This window comes from Artemia sp. Qi Xiang Cuo, chromosome 12, assembly GCF_049724085.1.
Source record: "Artemia sp. Qi Xiang Cuo chromosome 12, ASM4972408v1, whole genome shotgun sequence".
NCBI classification, from domain to species: Eukaryota; Metazoa; Arthropoda; class Branchiopoda; order Anostraca; family Artemiidae; genus Artemia; species Artemia sp. Qi Xiang Cuo.
This window is the reverse complement of record NC_142805.1, coordinates 65,449,960-65,473,706: the sequence shown is the minus strand read 5'-3', so window position 1 is coordinate 65,473,706 and position 23,747 is coordinate 65,449,960. Positions and strand designations below refer to the sequence as shown.

At 35.5% G+C, this 23,747-nt stretch overlaps 1 protein-coding gene across 1 annotated transcript in view; it reads right to left on the bottom strand.

Annotated features, from left to right (window-relative positions):
* LOC148946412 (uncharacterized) overlaps positions 1 to 13,939 on the bottom strand; it is a 34,746-nt gene extending 20,807 nt beyond the window's left edge. Inside the window, exon 1 of the mRNA XM_089097994.1 lies at positions 13,804 to 13,939. Within this exon, the coding sequence (XP_088954120.1) occupies positions 13,804 to 13,893 (90 nt within the window). The 5' untranslated portion in view covers positions 13,894 to 13,939. The remainder of the gene's footprint in view (positions 1 to 13,803) is intronic.
* Between the last annotated feature and the right edge of the window lie 9,808 nt (positions 13,940 to 23,747).

Below are 23,747 nucleotides of genomic sequence, written 5' to 3'. Positions count from 1 at the left end.
CCTGCATAGATACCGTTTATTTCGCTCGTGAGTGAACGCTAAGCTGATTATCTCCGAGTGGACACAGAAAACCGGTTTCATTACAGATCAAGAACAAAGTGTGGTCGCTATAACACGTAAGGAACCTTTTGAAATTAATCTGCATGCATGTGTAGGTGGTACATAAGTACAGGTATGGGATTTATTGATGTTGGTAAAACTGAAATGAGAAATGAGGAGGTTGATTCAAAAAAAAGAAGGAAGGGTGGATGAAAAAAGGTATGCAAATTCTAAAGAAATTCTAGGAAATTCTCTCTTGAAATTCTAAGAGATGAAAAAACAAGTCTGAGGCAGAATTGATTAAGTCAACGAATGTGATGGAGAAAATTTTGAGGAGATACCTAGTAACTTCCATACTTCCGTTTTTACTGATCTATGATGAGAACCACGGGGAAAACACTGACATTCTCCACAAACCATGTGCGGAAACATGTAGACTATTTATGGCGGGATAACCGTCGGCAGAAAAATGGACATTTCACAATATCAACAAGTTATATTTTCTCGATATTTTCTTAGCTCATTATTTATCATTAGAATTATAAGTATGGAGACAAACATAAATTATAGGCACAAGAAAAATTACAAATAAAAATTAGGAAGATTGTACAATTTGATGCGTTCCCAACTAGGTTCCCAAAGCCCTTTGCTCCTCCCCCTAAAGATATGGAATGCCTTTGTCAGTTTTATCTCTTTGATTGTTTTAGACCTCTTTGGATGTTATTCTGTTTTTATTTTAATTTCTGTTTACTTCGATTTGTGAATTTGGCCTAACTGGGCTCATGATAGCCATTGGTACTTGAGTATTGAACGTACTCTTTTATATACTGCTAAAGAATTCAAGTTTGGTTAATGATAATGAAATAAAATAAAATAAGATGAATATATAGTAGCTTAGAAACAAATTTGGGCTATATATTTGCACATTAGGGGGTGAGGGGGGGGGGTTAAGCAAACCATATATTAAATACGTAACCTATCCCAAACTAGGTACCTTTTCTCCCCTTTAAACCACAGAAAACAACAGTTTAAACATCGTAAACGCAATGAAAACCACGCGTTGCATTGCATGACTCTATAGCGGTCTCTTGAATTAACCCGTCTTTAGCGGATTTTTCGCGACTGGTTTCATTGCGTTATATATAAGATTACGTTCAATACTCAAGTACCTAGCCATTTATTGAAATAAATCGTATCTTACACATCAATGCTCAAAATGGAACGATTGAAACTGGTCAAGCAGCTAGGGAAATATTCCCACGAAGTCTAAATATTTAGCGCTGATGTCATAACAAATTTTTACACGCAAAAAAGGAGACTAACCAGCAAATCAAGGTATAGTAACCAAGTTCGCAAAGTTAGTTTTTGAGGCCTTGCAGTCTGAAGTTAATAAATTGGAAGGGTAAACATACGAATCGAAAGAAATCCGCCCAGAATTTTTGAAATACCGTCAATTGAGACGGTAGAGTAGATTTAAACGCCAAGGGGCCTTTTTTAGGGCCACCAGGAAGCAGGGCCGGATCCAGGATTTTTTAGGGGGAGGGGAATTCAAAATAGGTTGATCCGATAAACTTACGTCAGGAGCAAGTTTAAGTAACGCAATTTTCCTCTAATTAAGTAAATTACACTACTTTAGACTACGTTATGGTGGGCGCGCGCCCCCCTCACCCCTCCCCCGGAACCGCCACTACCAGGAAGTTTTGCAAGGATGAGGGGTAATTTTCCAAGGAATTGATTTAACAGTAATACATTGAAACAATTATATGTGTACAGAGGTTGACACCCATGGTTAGGCATCAGTCGCTCCAAATTGTAAAAAAAAAAATAAAAAAAAAATTAAAAAAATATCAAAATATAAGCTTCAAAAGTCGAGTAGCCAGTATTATCAATTACAGTTTTCATGAACATTGGGATAGGCTATGTTTGCTGATGTCTTAGAGCATAAAAAATAAGTTTAGGCCCAATTCAGTTTCAGTTTCAACGTATTTCACCAGCTTATTTCAAATTTACTTTAAAAAAATAAATAAAATACTGCTAAAGATGGCAAAATAATTTGTGTTTTTCTTTTTTAATTAGTCCTTATTTATAGAAACTACTCTAACGGCAATGTTAAGCATCAATCAATTAAATTGGGAGTGAAGCATCAGAATATGCAAGAAATGGTCTTACTCAAATTTACCTGATTTTATTTTTATTTTGCCGGCACCAAAAAGCCAAATATATTTATTTGGCTCTTTTCTTTGGCAGATTCATTTGGTGAAGTTGATACTACATACATATTTTATTAATTGTATAAAAATGGACCTAAACTAATTAATCTAAACAATTTCAAAATAATTCGTAGACTAAAGTTTACGCAAAAAATGTTGGTAGCTTTTCCATTTTTTTAAAATAAATTGAGCTACGATTTCTCAAAACAACAGTAAGACACATTTTATTTATGCAAGTAGTCCCTGTACTTTTTCTGGGTGCTTTTTCTGGGTGCTACTTTGGATGGCTGATGGCACGTACACAGGATAATAATCTAACCACCCCACCCACTGAATCCCCTTCTGAATTTCGTGAATCTTGTGATTTCTCCAACGTTTCCCATAGCTTCCGTTTGTTTTTGCTGCTTTGAACAAGTATTTCTACTTATCTGTTATAACGCCAATGTTAAGTTCTTCATCTAAGTAGAACCCGTTTCTCTGACTAATCCTAATGAAATATCACAAAATATAATGCAAATATAATTCTTTACAAACAAATTTGGGCTATATATTTCCATAGCGGGTCTGCATGCAAAATATGTTAGGTACATTTATTCTACATATAATGAAGTAAGAACTGTCTTCTAACTTCACACTGTCCAAATACTTTACCCCCACTCCCCCTAAAGTGCAAATATATAGCCCAAATTATATATTTCCCATCTGTTCTATCACTTCTCTTTGTCTTGTCTCACGCTAAGCTGAAAGAAACTAACGAAGAAAGGGGTTCTACAGTGCGTCAATGGATGAAGAACTTAGCATAGGCGGCTTAACAGATAAGTACCCAAGTATTTCTACCAATAGGGGATAGCAGTGACAGCCTTCTCGTGGTGCCACTGTTAGTACTAATTTAAATCACCGATCAGCCACTGGCCAGCGTCTGACCACGAGGAAGGGTATTTTGCGTATTACCCCACCGAGATTGAAAAGATTGAAGCCAGCAATGGCTTCCAAAATCATACGCGGGGGTACTTACTGACCCAAGACCGTCTGAAGTGCTCACCATGGCGCACCGAACGGTCCCTTGAGGAGTAATCCCACTTGAGAGAAAGAATTTTTCTTGTTATTACCTCTTCTGAGGATCAAGTGCCGCTTACGGCAGATGGTTGGCAACTGCTGGGTGCCTCCATTCCAGTGTTGCCTGTCCAAGTTGGTCTGAAGCTGGCAGATGGGGTACAAAGGATGGGGGAAAACAATGATGAACACCTTGACACTACCAAGGAAGGCACTTCAAAAAAAGGCAAGCCCTATCTCAAATTACCATGCCCGAGGAGACATCAAAAGTCCTGTAACTATTTGGGTGTAGCGACAATTAACCCTCATGGCCTGAGATCAACTGTTTTGCAAATCCGCCCGTAAAAACAATGATAATGATGATCCACCCTTTCCCAAAAACACAAAACTGGCTTACGTGCAGGGATGGCGGTATAGCTTTCACCTATACGACTCAAGCATATAATGTTTGTTACCAGGTGTAATTTTATGGTTATTTTAAAGACGTAATTTACTTTTTGGAAGTTCGAATGTTGTTTGTGGTTGCAGTCCAGTAATATTTGACACCTAAAGTTTATGACTCGATGTTTATTATCTCTGCAATGTTCATTTTTCCTGAAACGAATTAGGCTAGTTTGTCTTTTCACTCAAGTACTATATTTTGGCATGCAATTTAATAAATTTTAACGATCTAGCAATGAAATCGTTCCCAAGAACAAAATCGTTAACATAACCAAGTTTTTAAACGCATAAACTTGAATTAGCTGAATTCATGATTTTGCTTAAAGGGCTAATTTTTAAAGAAATCATATGTGGTTGGGGTTTTGACTTTCTTAATTTTAGTCATTTTTCTTCGTCTTTACCAGCCTAGAATCGCTACCATAAGATCAGCATTAATTTCGTACACGAGTAGAATTTCAAAACAATTGCTGTTACTGATGTAATGGCATAAGGGTGGACCCATGGGCGTCGTTTTAGGGCACAAAAATTATTAACAGTGGTGTCAACTGGGGAGAGGCAGGGGACATCCTATATTTTATTTTTTGAGGGAGGGGTGTGTATTTTACCCCGCCCTATATTTTGATTATTTTTTGGGGGAGGGGGTATTTGAAGTAACATGCCTTTTTTGTCATTTCCGTACAAAAAATCGAAAAAAAGACAATCCCCCCCTCTTAGATTTTGAAAATGCATTTTCCCGTCCCTAAATTTTTATGAATTTACGCTAATACTAATTACAGGAGTTCAGGGGCGAAAAAATACTGATAGAAAGCATAAGTTTCATTTGTGTACTCCCCCTAAACATTAATTCTGCATCCACCTGATAAAAATTTAGTGGATGATGACCTAAAAACTGGTAGAGAAAAGGTTGATCAATCAGAACAGAGTTCATCCACGTAACCCCCATTCAAAACGACTCCCAAAAGCACAACTACAAGCCCAACAACTCCACACTAGTCTAAATTATAAATAATTGTTAATTTACGATAAAATCTTATTTTTGAATATTGAGGTTTATGAGGCTAAATTTGAAGTATGATCGTCCTAGAACGAAACGAAAAATAGCCAACATTACTAGAAAAATTATATGACCACTGAAATTTTAACTAATAGGTTTCTGAGATTGCTGATTACAAGGTTACTATTGTAAAACCAAGTTTCAAAAGAGGATAAGAATAAATTATGCTTGATTTCCGCCTAAGCTGGTACAAAAGAGTTTAGAAGTCACAAATTTCAAACATGAGTTTATATTTACAAATTGAGTGGCGTAAAGTAAAACACGGTATATAGCTATTTATCCGAAGAAGACTCACTCGCTGCCGGCATCGAGGACCGAGCAGCTGATCAGACCGAGTTTTCAAATTTTTTAACAGGTCTAATTTTATTTATCGGTACAGTATAGGGAGTAACGGACCTCAGAGAGAATTTTTGAGAAAATTACATACATAATTTTTGTGAGAGAACAATAGCAGAAAAACTAAAGAGAAAGAGGAACTTAGTCCCATTTACTTTAGGAGCTTTGCAGGAGCTTTATACCCGCTTACTTATACTAGGAAAAATGGCGTTGTCTCTGGCCAATTTTATATGAACTTTTGCTTTATATCATTTTGTTTCGACGGGGAAGGCGTCATTAAAATCTAACCGTCATGACCCCTAACGTCAGGACATCGACAAAATCAGTCAAAACATCGACACAAAAACCGTCAGAACTACTAACCGTCATAACATCTAAAATTTTAAAACTTTAGTTTTTTGGGGTTAAGGAGGAAAGGTACCTAGGGTAGGTTACACATTTTAATGTATTCTATGCTGTACCCCCCCCCCCCTGATGTGCTAATATACAGCCGAAATTTGTTTCTAAACTATTATATACTTCTTACTGTTATATAAACTTATAAATTTTTTATCTTGGTTATGACGGTTAGTGGTTCTGACGGTTAAATGTTATGACGTTTACTGCTTGTGACGGTTAGTCGAAATGGTAGCACCCCTTTTCGACGTCAAATTGTCTTCCCTTCCCCCTTAATTGATTGGCCTGCTTTCTTTTGTTGTTGTTGTTTTGTTGTTTTTGTTGTTGTTTTTTTTGCTCCAAAACTTGGCCCATTTGGGCTTGTGATAGACAGTTTATTTTGGTAAATGTCTTATAATCCAACTACGATACAAAATAAGCCAAAAATCTTATTAGGCCTAGCCCACGAGATTGTATTTTTGAAGAATAGCCTTCTTCCATGTATTTAAAATACAGTGATGTTTCTGGGGAATTTCTGGAAATCCCTGTTAAAAAAAAAACTGTATCCAAGCCAAAGGATCAAGGACTGGCAAAGAAGAAAAAAAAATTATTACAATTAACTGATAAAAACCAGTTTGACAATGAATATGCGCAAGACTTTTTCCACACATTTTTTTTCTAAATCTGTTTTGATATTCAAATTGCCAACCAATAAAACATTGACGCACAGAACAAGAACATGAAGGATTTTGTGATTCAGCAAAACTACAGTTTTTTTCCAATTTTTATCTACATGTTTTTTTCCAAATCTGTTTTCATATTCAAATTATTAAACAAACAAAACATTGACGCATGGAACACCAATTTGAAAGACTTTGTGATTCAGCAAACAATAAGCAATTTGAAAAATGTAAATCTTTTTGGAAACAAATACCTTTACTGATTCCAGAAATAGATTAAGTACGAAGGTCTAGTGATTAGGCTTAGGATTAAATTAAGGTTATGGCTTCTTGGAATTTCCAAAAACGGCCGAACTAGCCTACTTGAAAAAGAGGGGAGGACAGAACCGTATATGAGGGATACCGCAAGATTGGAGGAAAGATGCCAGGAATAAATGCCTCAGTTTCTACAATATGTATATATATTATATATTGTATAACAAGTAAAATTGTACTCCCGTATTATTCAGAACACACTCGAGAAGTGAAGTTAGTTTAATCCTAACGAAATATACCAAAATATGGTGAAAATATAACACTTTAGTTTATTTAATAATATAGTTTGGGCTACATATTTGCGCATTAAGGGATGTGGGGGTAAAGTAACCTAACCTAACCTTACCCCCCCCCCCCCGCGATTGTGAAAATATATAGCCCAAATTGTACAGGTTCAATGCATTCTGTCACCCCTTATTTGTTTTTGTGGCTATGAAACTGGTTTTCACAGATTCTACATTCAGTAAACTTCTCGAGCGTGTTCTGAATATCACAGGAGTACCAATAAATAATAACAACTAAAATGTACATATCCATAATCTTTATTTCTATGCAAAATTTAACCATAGAGTGGTTCCAATGTCATTAGCAAAGGTTCAACATGAGAAAAAAAGTTAATAGAATTTTTGGCACTGTGAATGGTAGGGATTATGACATAAACTAATCTTTCTTTCGCAGTGATTAATGTTCCGTAAAGCCTTTTGAAAGATCTCATTTATTCATTAAGTAACCCGTGAGTTGCATTGAATTATATGAAAAACTCTACCAGCCATAAAAGTGTTATTAAAGTGGGAGACTCAACCGTTTAGATTGGCAAAATAAACTCGCCTAGCAACTTTGTAATGAATGATGAGATTGCGAAATGGAACAACCGATTATGCTATTAGAAGCATATTTTGGCAAATATGATATGAGTAAAATCCGAATTTAAAGTTGACAAATTCATAGATATCCAACTCACCAACGATTACATCCTGATATTTAAAAAAAAAGACTTGGGATACTCCTCGGTTATCATCATCTTTTAGAGCGGAACCTATAAAACGGGCTGCTTTGTGCAGGGAAGTACACAGGGGGGGAGGTCTAAGTCTTCCCAATTTTGGGCCCTTTATAGCAAATTATGAAATGATTTTCGTTGTTATTGGACCCCCATCCCCGAACGAAAAAATTCTACGCACGTGTCTGACTTAGGAGATACGCATTAGCTTGCCTTGGATAAACAAGAGGTTTGCAGGCAATATTAGAAGCACAGCAACGTAGCCAGATATAGGACCAGATGCACAAACATGTAGGCTACACAGGGCCGTATCCAGGATTTTTGTTCAGGGGGGGTTTTACTAATTTTTGACTTTTTTGGGGGGTAGTTTTACTAATTTCACTGATTTTTACCTAGGTTTTACTAATTTTCGACTTATTTTCGAGTCGGTCAAAAATTTCGGGGGGGGGGGAGGGGTGGGGGGTTCAAACCGGGTAAACCCCCCCCCCCCTGGATACGGCCTTGAGGCTACATACATGTTACACATCTCAACAACAAATTAAACCCCCCTCTTCCCAAATTCAGAGAACTAAATTTTGAAAAAAAAACATTGATATGGCTTAAAATCCTATTCAAGTAACAGGAATTGCATTTTAAGAACTAAAACCAGAGAAAAAGAAACTGATAACTGAAAATTAAGGTAATATATTGTTTTGTCAAAATTTCTATAGGTATAGACCTGTCATATAGGCAAATTTCAGGACCCTCTAGAGGGAGAAGGAGTGGAGGTAGGTAATTAAAAATACCTTCCTGTGACATACTTTAGCCTGTAAACCCATCCCTGAAAGTTTCATTTTCCTAACCTCACCCCTTTCCAAGATAGTCTAAAGAAGCTAAAATAGAATTTTACCCAGAGAACTATAGGCAATGGAATTTTCTTGATAGCCCTATGGAAGGATTCACAATAAATCATCTTATTAAAGAAAAAAATGGTTATGTCGTAATCTTTTATAAGTATAAACAAACCTGATAGGGAAGGGTGCTACAAGCACCCCTTGTAGGGGTGCTACAAGTCCCTCGAAACTAATTCCCTAATTTGTGTCTGATCCTCTGTTTATATCAATTCTGGAAATCGAAAAAACCATACTTCATAGATATAAAGAAGTGAAAGTTATACTAAATAACAAATTCGTTGTTTGCCATTGAGGCATGGTGACTTTCAAGCACAGTATATAAATATTAGACAGTATGATCGTCCCCTATCTCACCCATTATAAAAACCCGGACCGAGGTGTGAGTGCTCCGGAGAACGTAAAAACATAAGCGACATTAGATCTTTCCACGGGTAGACAAGTCAGATTTCTCTTGAACGCGAAACTTGCCTTTAACGTTGGAACACTAAATTTTAAAGAAACTAATTTTAAATTAATTTATTCCAATACATATATGAAAATGGGTAATTAGTAGTGCAATGTTATCATTCGATGTTTTTAGGAATTAGAAGTAGGTTTCGTAGTCTCGTCTTGGTTTCAAAGGCATTTTCAGAAAGTTTCTGCCAAAATACATGTTCCAGGGTAATTTGACTGCTGATGACGGATCAAATGAGAAGAGCTGTCTGTTCGCACCGAGAATGAAGAGCCAAAAATCATCTGCGCTGAACTTACCGCTAATTATCTTTATACAGTGATTTCAAGACATCCTTTGTAAGGACTAAGACTAAGACACAACTTGTCAATATTGTACACTCCATCCCAAACGGAATAATGGTTAGACAATAATGGAGTTCGTCAATTTAAAGGACACTTTTGTGACCGCCAAGAGAACAAGAAAAAAAATGAGGGGATACGAAAAGTGAGGGGGGGGGTGTACCAAAAGAAACTTCCAAAAATGTATCAAAGATTTGTCTGTATGCACTCTTGTTACGTTTTTGCGAATCAGAAAAAAATGGACCCCTGAATATGGCCTTTAGTATAATTTACATTTATAATTTTTTTTTCTGGCACCATCTTCAACATATATTGCTGGTCTTAGTATTTATATTAAGTAAAAAAAAAAATAAACTTCAAACGAACAGAAATTATTACGTACATGAGGGGTGTTGCTCCCTCCTTAACACCTCGCTCTTCACCCTAAACAACTGGAGTTTATTATCCCAAATCAAGTGAAAATGATAGTGAAATATGAGCCATATAGTACCATAAAGGCAAGATATATAAAATGAATCTGATTTGTTTGTGTGGATGCTTGAACTATGTAAGCCTATCTTAATTCTGACAAGATTTTCGAAGAAACTAAATTTCAGCTGGGGGGGGGGGACTGGGGCCTATGGGCAGTTCTTTCTGTTCCCACGGCAAATTAAGCCCCTGCCCTCTCCAATCTTCTTCAGACAAATTATTGGAGGCATACGTTTTGAAGTATGAATTATCTTAAATATTTTAGATAGTAAAAAATCGAAAAAACTCCTGCGAAACAAGGCTATGGCTTTCTCCTGTGTTGAACAAAACAAAACAAATAAATAAATAAAATTCCAAAAAAAGAAATTAGGAACCTCACAATTTATAATCCAATAAATAAAATAAATGATTTCAACGTCTTTGAAATCAAACGTCTTTTGCAAAGAATAGCAAACATGGAAGAGGAAATATGTATATTTTTCTTGGAACGTATTACCCTCAGAAAATATTTGTTGCGTGACGAAATTAATAAGAGTTCCAAATAGGGACAGGTCCTTTTATTAGACAGTGAAACAAAAATATAAATCAAGGCTCTAAATATTTCAATGATACAGTCGATCGTCATCATCAGTAGAGTTTTGATACTAACGTATCAAAATTAAAACAAACTATATGTATACTAAACAAAATAATCACTTCAGGGTCAAAGCAAGTTACCGGTCCATTGACTTATAAAGTTACTAACTGTTCTTCCGTTTTGCGATAGGCTACTGCGTTGAATAAGGGTGGTACAATTTTCTTCAAAATTGTAGGCCAAAGCAAGTTATCGGTCTATTGACTTAAGAAGTTCACTAACTGTTCTTGAATTCTGTGACACTGCGTTGAATGTTCTTCTAATTAAAAATGAAATAATGCTAAATTTATAGGTAATAATTTATCATCGTGTTCTTCAAATAGTCAATGAAATGTTACTGATTCTAAAGTTGATATGTCATCCCCATATATACGACGTTGGTATTTTTTTTCCATGCCCACACTGCCTTTTGTATGAGCAAATAAATAATAATTCCAAATAGGGACAGGTTCAGTGGTGGATCCAGGATTTTTTTTAGGGGGGGGGCAAAATAGGTCGATCCGATAAACCTGCGTTAGGAACAAGTTTAATTAAAGCAAACTTGCGCTAATTAAGTAAATCACACTACTTTAGACTATGTTGGGGGGCGCACGCCCCCCTTGCCCCTCCCCTGGATCCGCCACTGGACAGGTCCTTTTATTATACAGTGAAACAAAAATATAAACTAAGGCTCTAGACATTTCGATGAAACAGCCGGTCATAGCCTACATTTGCTATTAGAAGAATAAGACGATAAATTTAGCACCTATAAATTCAGCATTGGTAAGCAGAGTTGGAAGCGGTAAATTTACACTTTTTCATGTAGTTTAGCTAGGAAGAAAGTGAAATCATCACTAGATGCATTAACATGCGCTTTCCAAATATAATAATCTTTTTTTGGGAAATTTCCATTTTGGGACCTTAACAGGGCTAAAAAAGCTAACTTATTATCTTATCTAGGCTATAGTTTTCAAACTATAATGTAAAGGTAAAAAATTAGTTAAAAACTGAGGTACTTTCCCATTATATGGGCACTAAGTCAAGTTTGGTTAATGCTAATGGAATAAAATAGGATGCATATATAATAGTTTATAAACAAATTTGGGGTATATATTTGCACATTAGGGGGGGGGGGGTAAAGCATTGCATAAATTAAATAATTAACCAAACCTATGTACCTTTTTCTCCCCCCAAACCCCAAAAAACAACAGTTTAAATATTGTAAATTCAATGAGAAACCACGCTCTTCGATCAATTTAAATAACAATTACCCGCTTTACGAGTCTCCATCACTGCATTCATTCGACTGTCTATAGCCGAAGTGCCCATATAATAGGGAAGTACCAAAACTAATTATATATTAAAATTAGCTTTTAAATGAGGCTTTAAACAACCCTATAGTGTTTCATTACCCTGCTAGCAACAAAAAAAAGGAGAAAAAACAGAACAAAATGCTGAATGTAATTTTCCTTGTTGTCTAAGGCGGGAGTGTAAGTTTCCTGTATAGGATTTCAACAATCGTGATTCCAATGATGTAGCCTACTTTTTAATTTCTTATATGCTAATACCGTTTTCAAGAAATATCAGGCTCATTTTATCAAAATCCTGCAAATTTGTTTTCAAAATAACGTTACACAATTAGGAAGAATATTCCAATTATAATTACCAATCCTGGATTAGATACAAATTGGAATTTTTTCTCACTAGACAGTTTTTTTTTAAGAAAGGCATTTTTAAAAATTTAATTCTTATGGGCTGTTTTGAGCCCATCTAAGAGTTCAAAAATGAATTTTCCTCAGATACGATTTATTATATTTGGAGAAAGGATAAGAAAAAGGCATCAAGTCGATGTTTCCACTTTTTTCCTAGCTTAATTGTTTGAAAAATTATGATTTTATCTCGGAGGCATGGAAGCAAAACTGAAAACACGGAGATGCAGTTGGAGGCACACACCATCTTACAAGGCCGTACCCAGGATTTTTTTCAGAGGGGTTCTACTCAGATTTTTTTTCGGGGGGAGGGGGTGTTACACAAAAAAAAACTCAAAAAACGCATACAAAGTTTGTTTATAATCATTTTTATTACGTTTTTACGAGTCAAAAAACATTTCGAGAGGGGTTCCAACCCCCCTAACCCGCCCTCTGGGTACGGCCTTGCCATCTTACACCCTGCAGTTCTAAGAATCCTGCATTTCTGAGATGCCACTTTTTCGACAAAGACCCTCTATTTAAACTTACACCTCCTGCAAAAATTGGTAAATTTTTACAAATCATAATATTGACTTACAAATAAAGTGAATATACCATTCGATGCCTTTTTTATGCTGATTACGAATATAATAATTATTTCTGTCGGAAATGAATTTTAGACCCCCCCCCCTATACGTCAATTCAGGATATATATTTGCATATTTGAGGGTGGGGTTAGGTTACGGAGGGGGGGGCTAAAATTCATTTCCGACAAAAATGATTATTATATTCGTAGTCAGCATAAAAAAAGGCATCGAATGGTGTATTCACTTTAGTTGTTGTTACTGAATAATATGATTTGGTAAAAATTTACCCAAAAATGTATGAGTTTGCCACTGAATAGGTGACGGAAAGCAAATATGGAACCAGAGATTGATAAGGTGGTGAAGGATTGTTAAGGACTCAATAATTTAGTTTAAAATTTTACTAAATAACATGAATTGCTTTTTCAAGCCAGAACCAGAGAAAAAGGGTAAAGTTCTACCAAATCATATTATTGAGTTAGAAATAAAGTGAATACACCATTCGATGCCTTTTTTTATGCTGATAACGAATATAATAATCATTTATATCGGAAACTTATTTCAACCCCCCCCCCCTATATAGACCTCACCCCACCGAACCTAAACCGGAATGGGCATAGCCTATATAGGGTGGGGGGGCTCAAATTCATTTCCGATAGAAATGATTATTATATTCATAATCAGCATAAAAATAGGCATCGAATGGTGTATTCACTTTATTCCTAAGTCAATAATATAATTTGGTAGAACTTTACCAGAAAAAGAAACTGAAAAGTGAAAATTAATGTACAATGTTGTTTTGTAAAAATTCCAAATTTTTAAGAAATTTTTAAGAAATTTTAGAAATCGGAAGAGGATTAACATAATGGCTTGGCGATACCTTCCTGGACTATGTTTTTAGACTTGGATTTATTACTGAAAGTTTTATTTTCCTAACTTAGCCAATTTTCAAAATAGCAAAAATTTATATTTTCTAGAATTGTAGGCTTACCCGCCCCCCAAAGGCATGGGCGCCCATAAGCTCAATTCCAGGGGGGGCAAACCTCGTCTAATTGGTACTTTTAATGCTATATAATAGAAATCTCAGAACAAAAATATAAAACTAAGGTAGAATCATTCCGCCAGGGGGGGGCGGGAGCCCCCCCCCCCATATGGGCACCCATGCCCAAAGGCATTACTGTATGAATCCCTATTTGGTGAATAAGCATGCTGGATTAGGATACGAATTTAGCCTATAAAAGTTGTGCACTAAGAAAGACAAATACCCGAGTAGCATCTGTATAAGGAGTTGCTGATTTGCTATCCACAATCAAGGATCCAAAAACTAATGTGTTGCTTCTGTCAACAATACTCATTTCCACATGATTTCTTTATTTTCAAATAGTACAAACTGAGTTCTTTCTAAATAATAACTGAAGTTGAATAAGCTACGATTAAAAGGAATGGATAAAGCAATCTCCGTGCTCAAGCAGTTGACCAATAGAAAACCGCTGTATTTGAGTTAACAAAAATTTCGTGCACCAGGTCTGAATACGTTGTTTCTTTTCCGAAGAGCTTTCATATAAAACTAGCTCGACGCACACAATTTTTATACTTTTTGAAAGACTATATATGTATCTAATCATTAATGTTTTTATGAATATCTTGCTCAATCTACAACTTCAATCACTTGAATACTACTCAGACTTTGAGATCCTATATCTTTTTAGTTTATGGATCTTGAGTCCCAAAATAAGCAGCTTAATGTCTTGCGTCACACTTGGATACGTGAAGATTTTCATGGCAAAATTTATTGGCCTAGAATACAATAAATCTTGCAACTCTTTTTCTGTTTTGTTCCATCACTTAAAAAGTGGAAACCTGAGGCCGATCTAAGAATCCAAACAAAGGGACAGGGTTGTCATATAAAATAAAAAGGGTTTAATATTTAGTTTGATTCCGAGTTAAATTAGCCCCGGGGAAAATCATTATAATTAGAATGCATCTGCAGAGGGGGTGGGGGGATCCACAATGCAGCTATCGATGAATCTCTTCGGAAAAAATCTAAAAGAGACAAAAAAAAACAATCGAAAATTTGCTGATGGCTCTAATAGGAAAAAATTAGTCGGCAAATTAGGGGGGAAATTCCCCCTTCCATGTCGTCTAAGAAATTCCTTCGATATATTTTATATTATATGTGTTTATATATATATATATATATATATATATATATATATATATATATATATATATATATATATATATATATATATATATATATATATATATACTACTACTACTAACAAGCCACTACAGTATCGAGCCGCCTGAGGCCAATACAGATATGCACGCTCCACAGCTGTAAGCTTCTTAGCACACAGCGTTTTTTCATAAGTTACTTGTAAAAATTTCAAGGAAATTCTACGTGTTAATAACATTTCGTTGGAGTAAAGGCAACAATCAAAAGAATTTGATACTTGTTCATAATTTTTATTTTAAAAAAACATCCACTTTTAAATATAAATTTAATAATTTTTGTATGCTTCAGTTTTTCCCTTCTTTTTTTATAGATTGCTTTCAGGTGTTATTTTTCAGTTAAATGTTCTTTTTAATCCTAAAATATATTAATAGACGAAATAATTCATACTACAAATTTATTCAACAAAGTGAATTTTACAAAAAAAAATCCCTCAGTTTTATGGGGATGGGGAATAGATCGAAAAAAATTAATTCTCAAACAAGCAACAAGCATAATTATATATCGGAAGGAGATGATATTTTTCAGAAAGAAGACAATTTAAAGAAAGAGCCCATTGATAGACTGCAATTGTTTGATATTCTGCGTTTTATTTGGGAGTTAAAGTCTTGTTCTCGTCTCTGGCCCAAAATTTTACCAAGAAAGTTGTAAAACTAATCTGGTTTTTAAAAAGCGGCGTTATTTGTCTCTTTAGACACACGAAGGTTTATTTTCTTTTTTTTAAAACTGAGCATCTTTTTTTTTACAAAAAAAAAACAGATATGCATGAAAAAGTGAACTAAAACTAGCTAGTGTTCCCTAGTTAAACGCTCATCTTTTAATTTAAATCATTAGTTTCACCTTTGTTGGCTAAATAGTGGTCTAACTGAAGCGTAACCTTCCGCATCTATCAAACAGTTCGTGGTAACGAACTGTAAGAAAGGAGCGACCCGGCTCAATAGTAACCGGAACTTTAAAAAATTAAATTTTGATACCAATAGATGGATCAAAAGAATCAGATTTGTATTCTGATTTCAAATATTTAAGTTTAATCAAGGTTAGTCTTGCCCATTAAAAGTAATGCACCTGAGAAAATTTGCCTTATTTTCAAAAAAGGGGGAATGCACCCTAAGGTCATAGAACCTTAATGAATATCACATATTTTTTTTTGCCAGAAGAAAGATTACGGATGTGTGTTTATTTGTTTTTTTGTTTCTTTTCCACAGGGGTGATTGTATTGACCTAGTGGTCCTAGAAGATCGCAGGAGAGGTCATTTGAACGGGAATTAAAAGTTCTAGTGCCCTTTTTAAGTAACAGAGAAAATGGACGGCAACTAGACCCCCTGCCATGGTCATTTTCCCCCCCAAAGTCACCCGATCAAAATTTTGAGTTAGCCATTTTGTTCAGCCTGGTCAAAAATATAGTAACTATGTCTTTGAGGATGATTGAATCCCCCACTATCCCCGGGGGAAGGGCTGCAAGTTATGAAATTTGCCCGATGTTTACATATAGTATTGGTTATTGGCTGGGAAGTATACAGACGTTTTCAGGGGGGATTTTTTATGGTAGTGGGAGGGATTGGGTCGGGGGTTACGTGGGAGGAACTTTCCATGGAGGAAGTTTTCATGGGAGAAAAGACATTGCTATGAAGGGGGCACCAAATTTCCTAGCATTATTTAAACAAACGATCAGCAATTAAATTAAAAAAAAGACAAGTTTTTAAACTGAAAGTAAGCAGCAACATCTACAGAAATCATTATGTATATGATTGGGTTCGGCCCCTGGTCAATACCTCGCTCTTTACGCTAAAGTCTGTTTAGTCATTTCATTAGAGCTATTTATTCATATTAACGGCCTTTGTGATTAAGGGGTCATTCTTAACAAATTGGAACAAAATTCGAATTTTAGCGTAACGAGCGAGGTATTGACTAGAGAGTGAGCCCCCTAATATACGTAATAAAACATACGAACATAGAGGTTCGTTACCTAAGCTAATTAGTAAGTTACGTATATTTATTACTAATAAAAACGTTCGTAAATAAAATTAAACAACTTTCGTGAAAGCCATTTAAACAAAAAAAAAACTAAAATTAATATGCATATTTCGTTTTAATTATTCATGTACGGTGATCCAAAATAAAAACCTGCATTAATTCAAAAACGTGCAGAAATAAAAAAAAAAACAAGTTTTTTTAATTGAAAGTAAGGATCAACATTAAAACTTAAAACGAACAGAAATTATTCCGTATTTTAAAGGGACTGTCCCCTCCTCAACGCCTCGCTCTTTAAGCTAAATTTCTTTATTGTTTAAAAAAATAAAGTTGTGTGACAGAGTCAAATTTTAGCGTAAAGAGCGAGGCGTTGATCTAATGGATATTGATAAATAAAAAAGGAACGCTTGTCAAAAAGAGTTTTTACTGACTTACCTTAGGCTCACACAGTTTCATACAGGAGGAAAATCGGCTCATTTGGTTCAGTGGCGGGTCCAGAGGGGGGGTTCGAGGGGACCCCCTAACATAGTCTAAAGTAGTGTAATTTACTTAATTAACGCAAGTTTGCGGTAATTAAAGTTGTTCCTAACGCAAGTTTATTGGATCAACCTGTTTTGCCCCCCCCCCCCCCCCAAAAAAAAAAAAATTCTGGATCCGCCATTGATTTGGTTACGTAACACAAGAGCAACTTCCATTACTCAGGAATAAGTGGCAGTTTTTAATCCCGATTGCAGTGATGAAAATGCAGGGCCATAACTCAATAAAGGTGAGAAACCACCTTCCCAAAGGGAATTGGAACTTATAAGAGTTGGATCTTTGGTGATTTAACCTGAAAAGCTGAAGATTAAAACCAGTAGCGCCACTTACAGCGTAGCATTTGGCAACTTCATTAAGAAAAGTAGAAATTTTCAAAGAAAATTTGATATGTTATATGATTTATCCCCTGCATTTTGAAGCATCTGAAGACACAAGTATGCAGTATTTTTTAGTAAAAGAAGTAATCAAACGATAGATAGCGCTCGTAATTCTCTTTTCGACGCTAATGCCACTTTCGACTCTTTTTAAGCGTCAAAGAGTATTAATAAATATTTGAATATATCAATATGTTATATTAAATATATTACATATAATTGAACTTCTACTTCTAAAAATGCTGATTTTCAATCTTTAATTTTTGAGACTTCAAACATAAATTGATATTGGGTATAAGTAATCTGGATACAATACGATCAAATCTGAAATTTCTGTGTAAGTGATAATTAATAAGCATTTTTATCTTCAAGAATTTTTTAAAGTCAAAATCGTTTCCGCGCAAGGTAGGCCAAGGTTAGCTTGGAAAAATCTTCGCATGCTAATTAGGCTAGTTGATTTTGAGCTGGCAGGCCCACTGGAGATTAAAACTGTTTTCTTCGCCAACTTCTATATATTCTATTATGTGACAAGAAAAGTACGCAGCAATTCTGGGGCAAACAAAGTCGACAAACGTTCAAGGGCGTTGGTGGTTTTTCTTTTAAGCACCAGTGCCAGTTTTCCATGTTTTTTGCACCTGCCTATGAAGACAACATACTGTCTGACCCGTTGTAAAGGGGTCTGATTCGAGACGGTTGCTAAGCGAAAACTACGGAAAAATATATTGGCAAAATATTTACTTTTGTGACACGTTTGTTAAGGCTCGACCATCTTCCAATTCAGTAAGCTGTTATATGATCTTCAGGAAATGCTTCAGGAAATCTTCAGGAAATGCTTCAGAATAACTAAAAGGAACTTCTCTAACTTCGTCGACTATTAAATAAGAAGTCATCTGTGTATGCGATGTTAAACCAAAATTTAAGAGGGAAGAAGAATATTTAAAGCCAAAACGATCAGAAATAGACATTTAATAGTTCTAACTCAAGATTACTATGAATGAATAAATGAAACCTAACACAAACAGAAATTAAAATGAATGATCAAGTCAAACTTGTTTAAAACAACAGATATTACTGTGAATGAAGAAATGAAACCTAAAACAAACATTAAGATCAGTAATCAAGCCGGACAAGAATTTAGGCTCATTTATAGTTTTGAACAAGACCTGAATGTTATCAATAGATTAAAGTAGTTATAGTAGGCCTAGTATATCGAGAATCCATTTAAGATTTGTGCCAGGAGTACCTTACCCCCTCCCACCCCTTCTTTAAAGCTGCCCGTAATAAATTGGATATTAAGGGCCTTGCTGGTCGTGAGGTACATATTTCCTATGAGTATTTTTTTATAAAAGTAAAGAGTAACATTAAAATTAGAAGCTAACATAAATCATTATATATATGAGGGGAACTGCACGCCTCCTGGACCCCTTACTTATCCTAGAATATAGGGGCAAATTCGGAGGCTGGTTTTGTGGGTACCTGCTTACAACCCTCCCTGCAGAAGCCCAGAACTCACGCTAGTAAAGACTTGGTGGGGCAAAACCGCAATTTGGGAGACCGAGTGTCGTTTATACCCCCATTGAAGATTAATCTGTATCCACACCTGACTAAATTTAATTGAGAACACAATCAGTATCATAAGCAGCGCAATAGCGCTGCCTAAGTAAAGAACGATGTTGGCACAATGTATTATTTATTTCTTATTTATTTTTTTCCATACATGGGGACTTCGTATCGAAGGAGTTGTCGTAGAAACTTCGATTGGAAACTCATTCGATTGTAAATTGGAACGGCTAGTGCCCTTTTTAATAGTCGAAAGTGATTGGAGGGCAACTAGCCCCCCCCCCTGCCAATCATTCCCCCAAACACATCTAATCAAAATTTTAAGTTAGCCATTTTGTTCAACGTAGTTGATTTTCAGATATAAAATAAGTTTTTGAGGAGGACACTCCCCCACAACCCTCAGGGCAAGGGTTTTAAGTTATGCCCTGAGGGCATATAAGAACGATGTTGGCAATATGTATTATTTTTTTCGCTTTAGAGCAGGGCACTTCGTATCGAAGAAGTTGTCGTAGTAACTTCAAAAAGAGCTCATTCAATTGGAAATTGGAGTGGCTTGTGCCCTTTTTAACAGACGAAAGTGATTGGAAGGCAACTAACACCCTTTCCACGCCCACCATTTCCCGAAACACATCCAATAAAAATTTTGGAATAGCCATTTTGTTCAGCGTAGTTGATTTCCAGATAGAAATTATGTTTTTGAGGAGGACACTCCCCCAGAGCCTTCAGCGCAAGGGTTGTAAGTTATGCCCTGGGGGCATATAAGGTTTTTATAGAAGGCGTTGTCGTAGAAACTTCAAAAAAGGATCATTCGATTGGAAATTCAAAGGGCTATTGCCCTTTTTAATAGTTGAAACTAATTGGAAGGCAACTAACCCCCTCGACGCCCATCATTCGCCAAAACACATCCAATCAAAATTTTGAGATAGTCATTTTTTTCAGTGTAGTTGATTTCCAGATAGAAAATATGTTTTTGAGGATGACACTCCCCCACAACCCTCGGGGCAAGGAATTTAAGTTATGCCCTGAGGGTATATAGTTGACACAATATATTATTTATTATTTTTTTCCTTTAGAGTAGGGCACTTCGTATCGAAGAAGTTGTCGCAGAAACTTCGAAAAGGGCTCATTAGTAGAAAGGGGTAAGAAGATACAAACTGTACATAATTTATTCATGGTTTATTGATCCACTAACTGGTCAATGACACCTCTTTCAAGGTCAATCAGGGGATGCTTCTAAGCCTAGTGGATACAGACGCGAGTGACGCAATATCTTTACTGATGTTACATAATTTATTCTAAGTGTATTAATCCACTAGAGGGGACAGGATTTCTGAGAACTTGATTTACAAAATTGAAGTGGACTAGATTTCTGGGAAATTGATTTGCATAATCGACTTGGAATTCTATAATGAGGGAATTTCATTTTTAAATATGGCTTCTCTGGTCTTTAGGTCCGAGAGATAAATTAATATTCTATTTTTAAATATGGCTTCTCTGATTTTTAAGTCTGAGAGATAAATTAATATTCTATTTTTAAATATGGCTTCTCTGATCTTTAGGTCTGAGAGATAAATTAATATTCTTTCGAAACCTTAAGATTGATTATATTTTACGCAGGGAAATGGTTTCCTGGGTATTTCAAATGTGACAGCGCAGGGATGCCGAAACAAAAGAACACGCAGGAAATACTTTTAGGGGATTATTTGGGTGAAAACAAATTAATCAGCATTTTAGGGAATTTTTTGGGTGAAACAGTTTGATACATTTTAGAGGATGATTTGGAGTGAAACTCTGTGGTCGTTATAATACACACATTCTATATGAACAGTGTGGTAAGGTCCTCTACCCAAATCCCAAAGATCCCCCTCCAACCCGGGTCCCAAAGGGCCCCCTCCCCCGGGCCCCAGAAGTGTCCCCTCCCCCAGGCCCCCCAAAGGGCCACCTCCCCCCGGGCCCCCAAAGAGCCCCCTCCCCAACACCCCATTTTTTAATACTTTTTTGCTGCTGACTTGAGACACTGAAGGAACCCCTCCCCCACCCCAACTTTTTGGCTAGCCCCTCCCGAATATATCATTTCAGATCAAGTTCTCTTCTTAATATTCCTCCTAAACTTATTTTATAAGTTGAAGTACTCATCCTTTTCACTCCCAACAATACTTAAGGACTTTTTGAATACCCCACCAAGCAATACTTTTCAAAAGGCTTTTTTATATCTTTTCAGAACAAGTTCTTTACGTAATGTCCCTCCCATACCAATTTTAAAGCTTGAAGTACTCATCCTTTTCACTCCCAACAATACTTTAGGACTTTTGAATACACCACCCAGTAATAAATTTCAAAAGGCTATATTATATTTTTCAGAACAAGTTCTTTGCGTAATATCCCTCCTAAACCAATTTTACGTGTTGAAGTACTCATCCTTTTCACCCATAACTTTATTTTACAGCTTTTTGAACACTCCAACACCAAGCAATACTTTTCAGAAGGCGTTATTATATTATTTCAGAACAAGTTCCTTTCTTAATATCCCTCCTATGCCAATTTTATACGTTGAAGTACTCATCCTTTTCACCCACAGCTTTACTTTACAGCTTTTTGCATACCCCCACACCAAGCAATACTTTTCAAAAGGCAGTATTATATCCTTTCAGAACAATGTCTTTTGTTAATGTCCATCCTAAACCAATTTTACAACTTGAAGTACTCATCCTTTTCAGCAACAGCTTTACTTTACAGCTTTTTAAAACACCCCAACACCAAGCAATACTTTCAAATGGCTTTATTATATTATTTCAGAACAAGTTCTTTACGTAATGTCCCTCCTTATCCCATTTCAAAACTTGAAGTACTCATACTTTTCACCCACAACTTTACTCTACAGCTTTTTGAACACCCCAACACCATGCAATACTTTTCAAAGGGCTTTATTCTTTTCAGAACAAGTTCTTTACGTAATTTTCCTCCTTAACCAATTATACAACTTGAAGTACTCATTCTTTTCACCCACAACTTTACTTTACAGCTTTTTTAACACTCCACACCAAGCAATACTTTTCAAAAGGCTTTATTATATCTTTTCAGAACAAGTTCTTTACGTAATGTCCCTTCTAAACCAATTTTACAACTTGAAGTACTCATCCTTTTCACCCACAACTTTACTTTACAGTTTTTTGAACACCCCAACACCAAGCAATACTTTTCAAAAGGCTTTATTATATCTTTTCAGACCAAGTTCTTTACGTAATATCCCTCCTTAACCTATTTCAAAACTTGAAGTACTCATACTTTTCACCCACAACTTTACTCTACAGCTTTTTGAACAGCCCAACACCATGCAATACTTTTCAAAAGGCTTTATTCTTTTCAGAACAAGTTCTTTACGTAATTTCCCTCCTAAACAAATTTTACAACTTGAAGTACTCATCCTTTTCACCCACAACTTTACTTTAAAGCTATTTGAAAAGGCTTTATTTTATCTTTTCAGAACAAGTTTTTTACGCAATGTCCCTTCTAAACCAATTTTACAACTTGAAGTACTCATCCTTTTCACCCACAACTTTACTTTAAAGTTTTTTTAACACCCCAACACCAAGCAATACTTTTCAAAAGGCTTTATTATATTTTTCAGAACAAGTTCTTTACGTAATATCCCTCCTAGACCAATATTACAAGTTGTACTACTCACCCTTTTCACACACAAATTTACTTTACAGCTTTTTGAATACCCCAACAACAAGGAATATTTTTCAAAAGGCGTTATTATATCTTTTCAGAACAATTTCATTAATTAATTTTCCTCATAAACCAATTTTTCAAGTACTAGAACCATCCTTTTTACACATAGCTTTTCATTACGGCTTTTTGACTACCCCAACACCAAGCAATACTTTTCAAAGGACTTTTATATATCTTTTCAGACGAAGTTGCTTTATTTATGTCCATCTTATACACATGCTACAACTTTAAGTACTCATCCTTTTCACACATAACTTTAAATTACAGCTATTTGAACACCCCAACACCAAGCAATACTTTCAAAAGGCTTTATTATATCTTTTCAGAACAAGTTCTTTACTCAATTTCCCTCCTAAATCAATTTTGCAACTAGAAGTACTCATCCTTTTCACCCACAACTTTACTTTATGGCTTTTTGAACATACCAACACCAAGCAATACTTTTCAAAAGGCTTTATTATATTTTTCAGAACAAGTTCTTTACGTAATATCCCTCCAAGACCAATGTCATAGGTTTAAGTACTCACCAATTTCACCAACAACTTTACTTTACAGTCTTTTGAACAGCTCCACGCCAAGCAATACTTTTCAAAAGGCATTATCATATTCTTTCAGAACAAGTTCTTTTCTTAATGCCCATCTTAAACCAATTTTACACGTTGAAGTACTCATCCTTTTCACCCACAGCTTTACTTTACAGTTTTTTGAACACCCCAGCACCAAGAAATACTTTTCAAAAGGCTTTATTATATTATTTCAGAACAAGTTCTTTTCTTAATGTCCATCCTAAACCAAT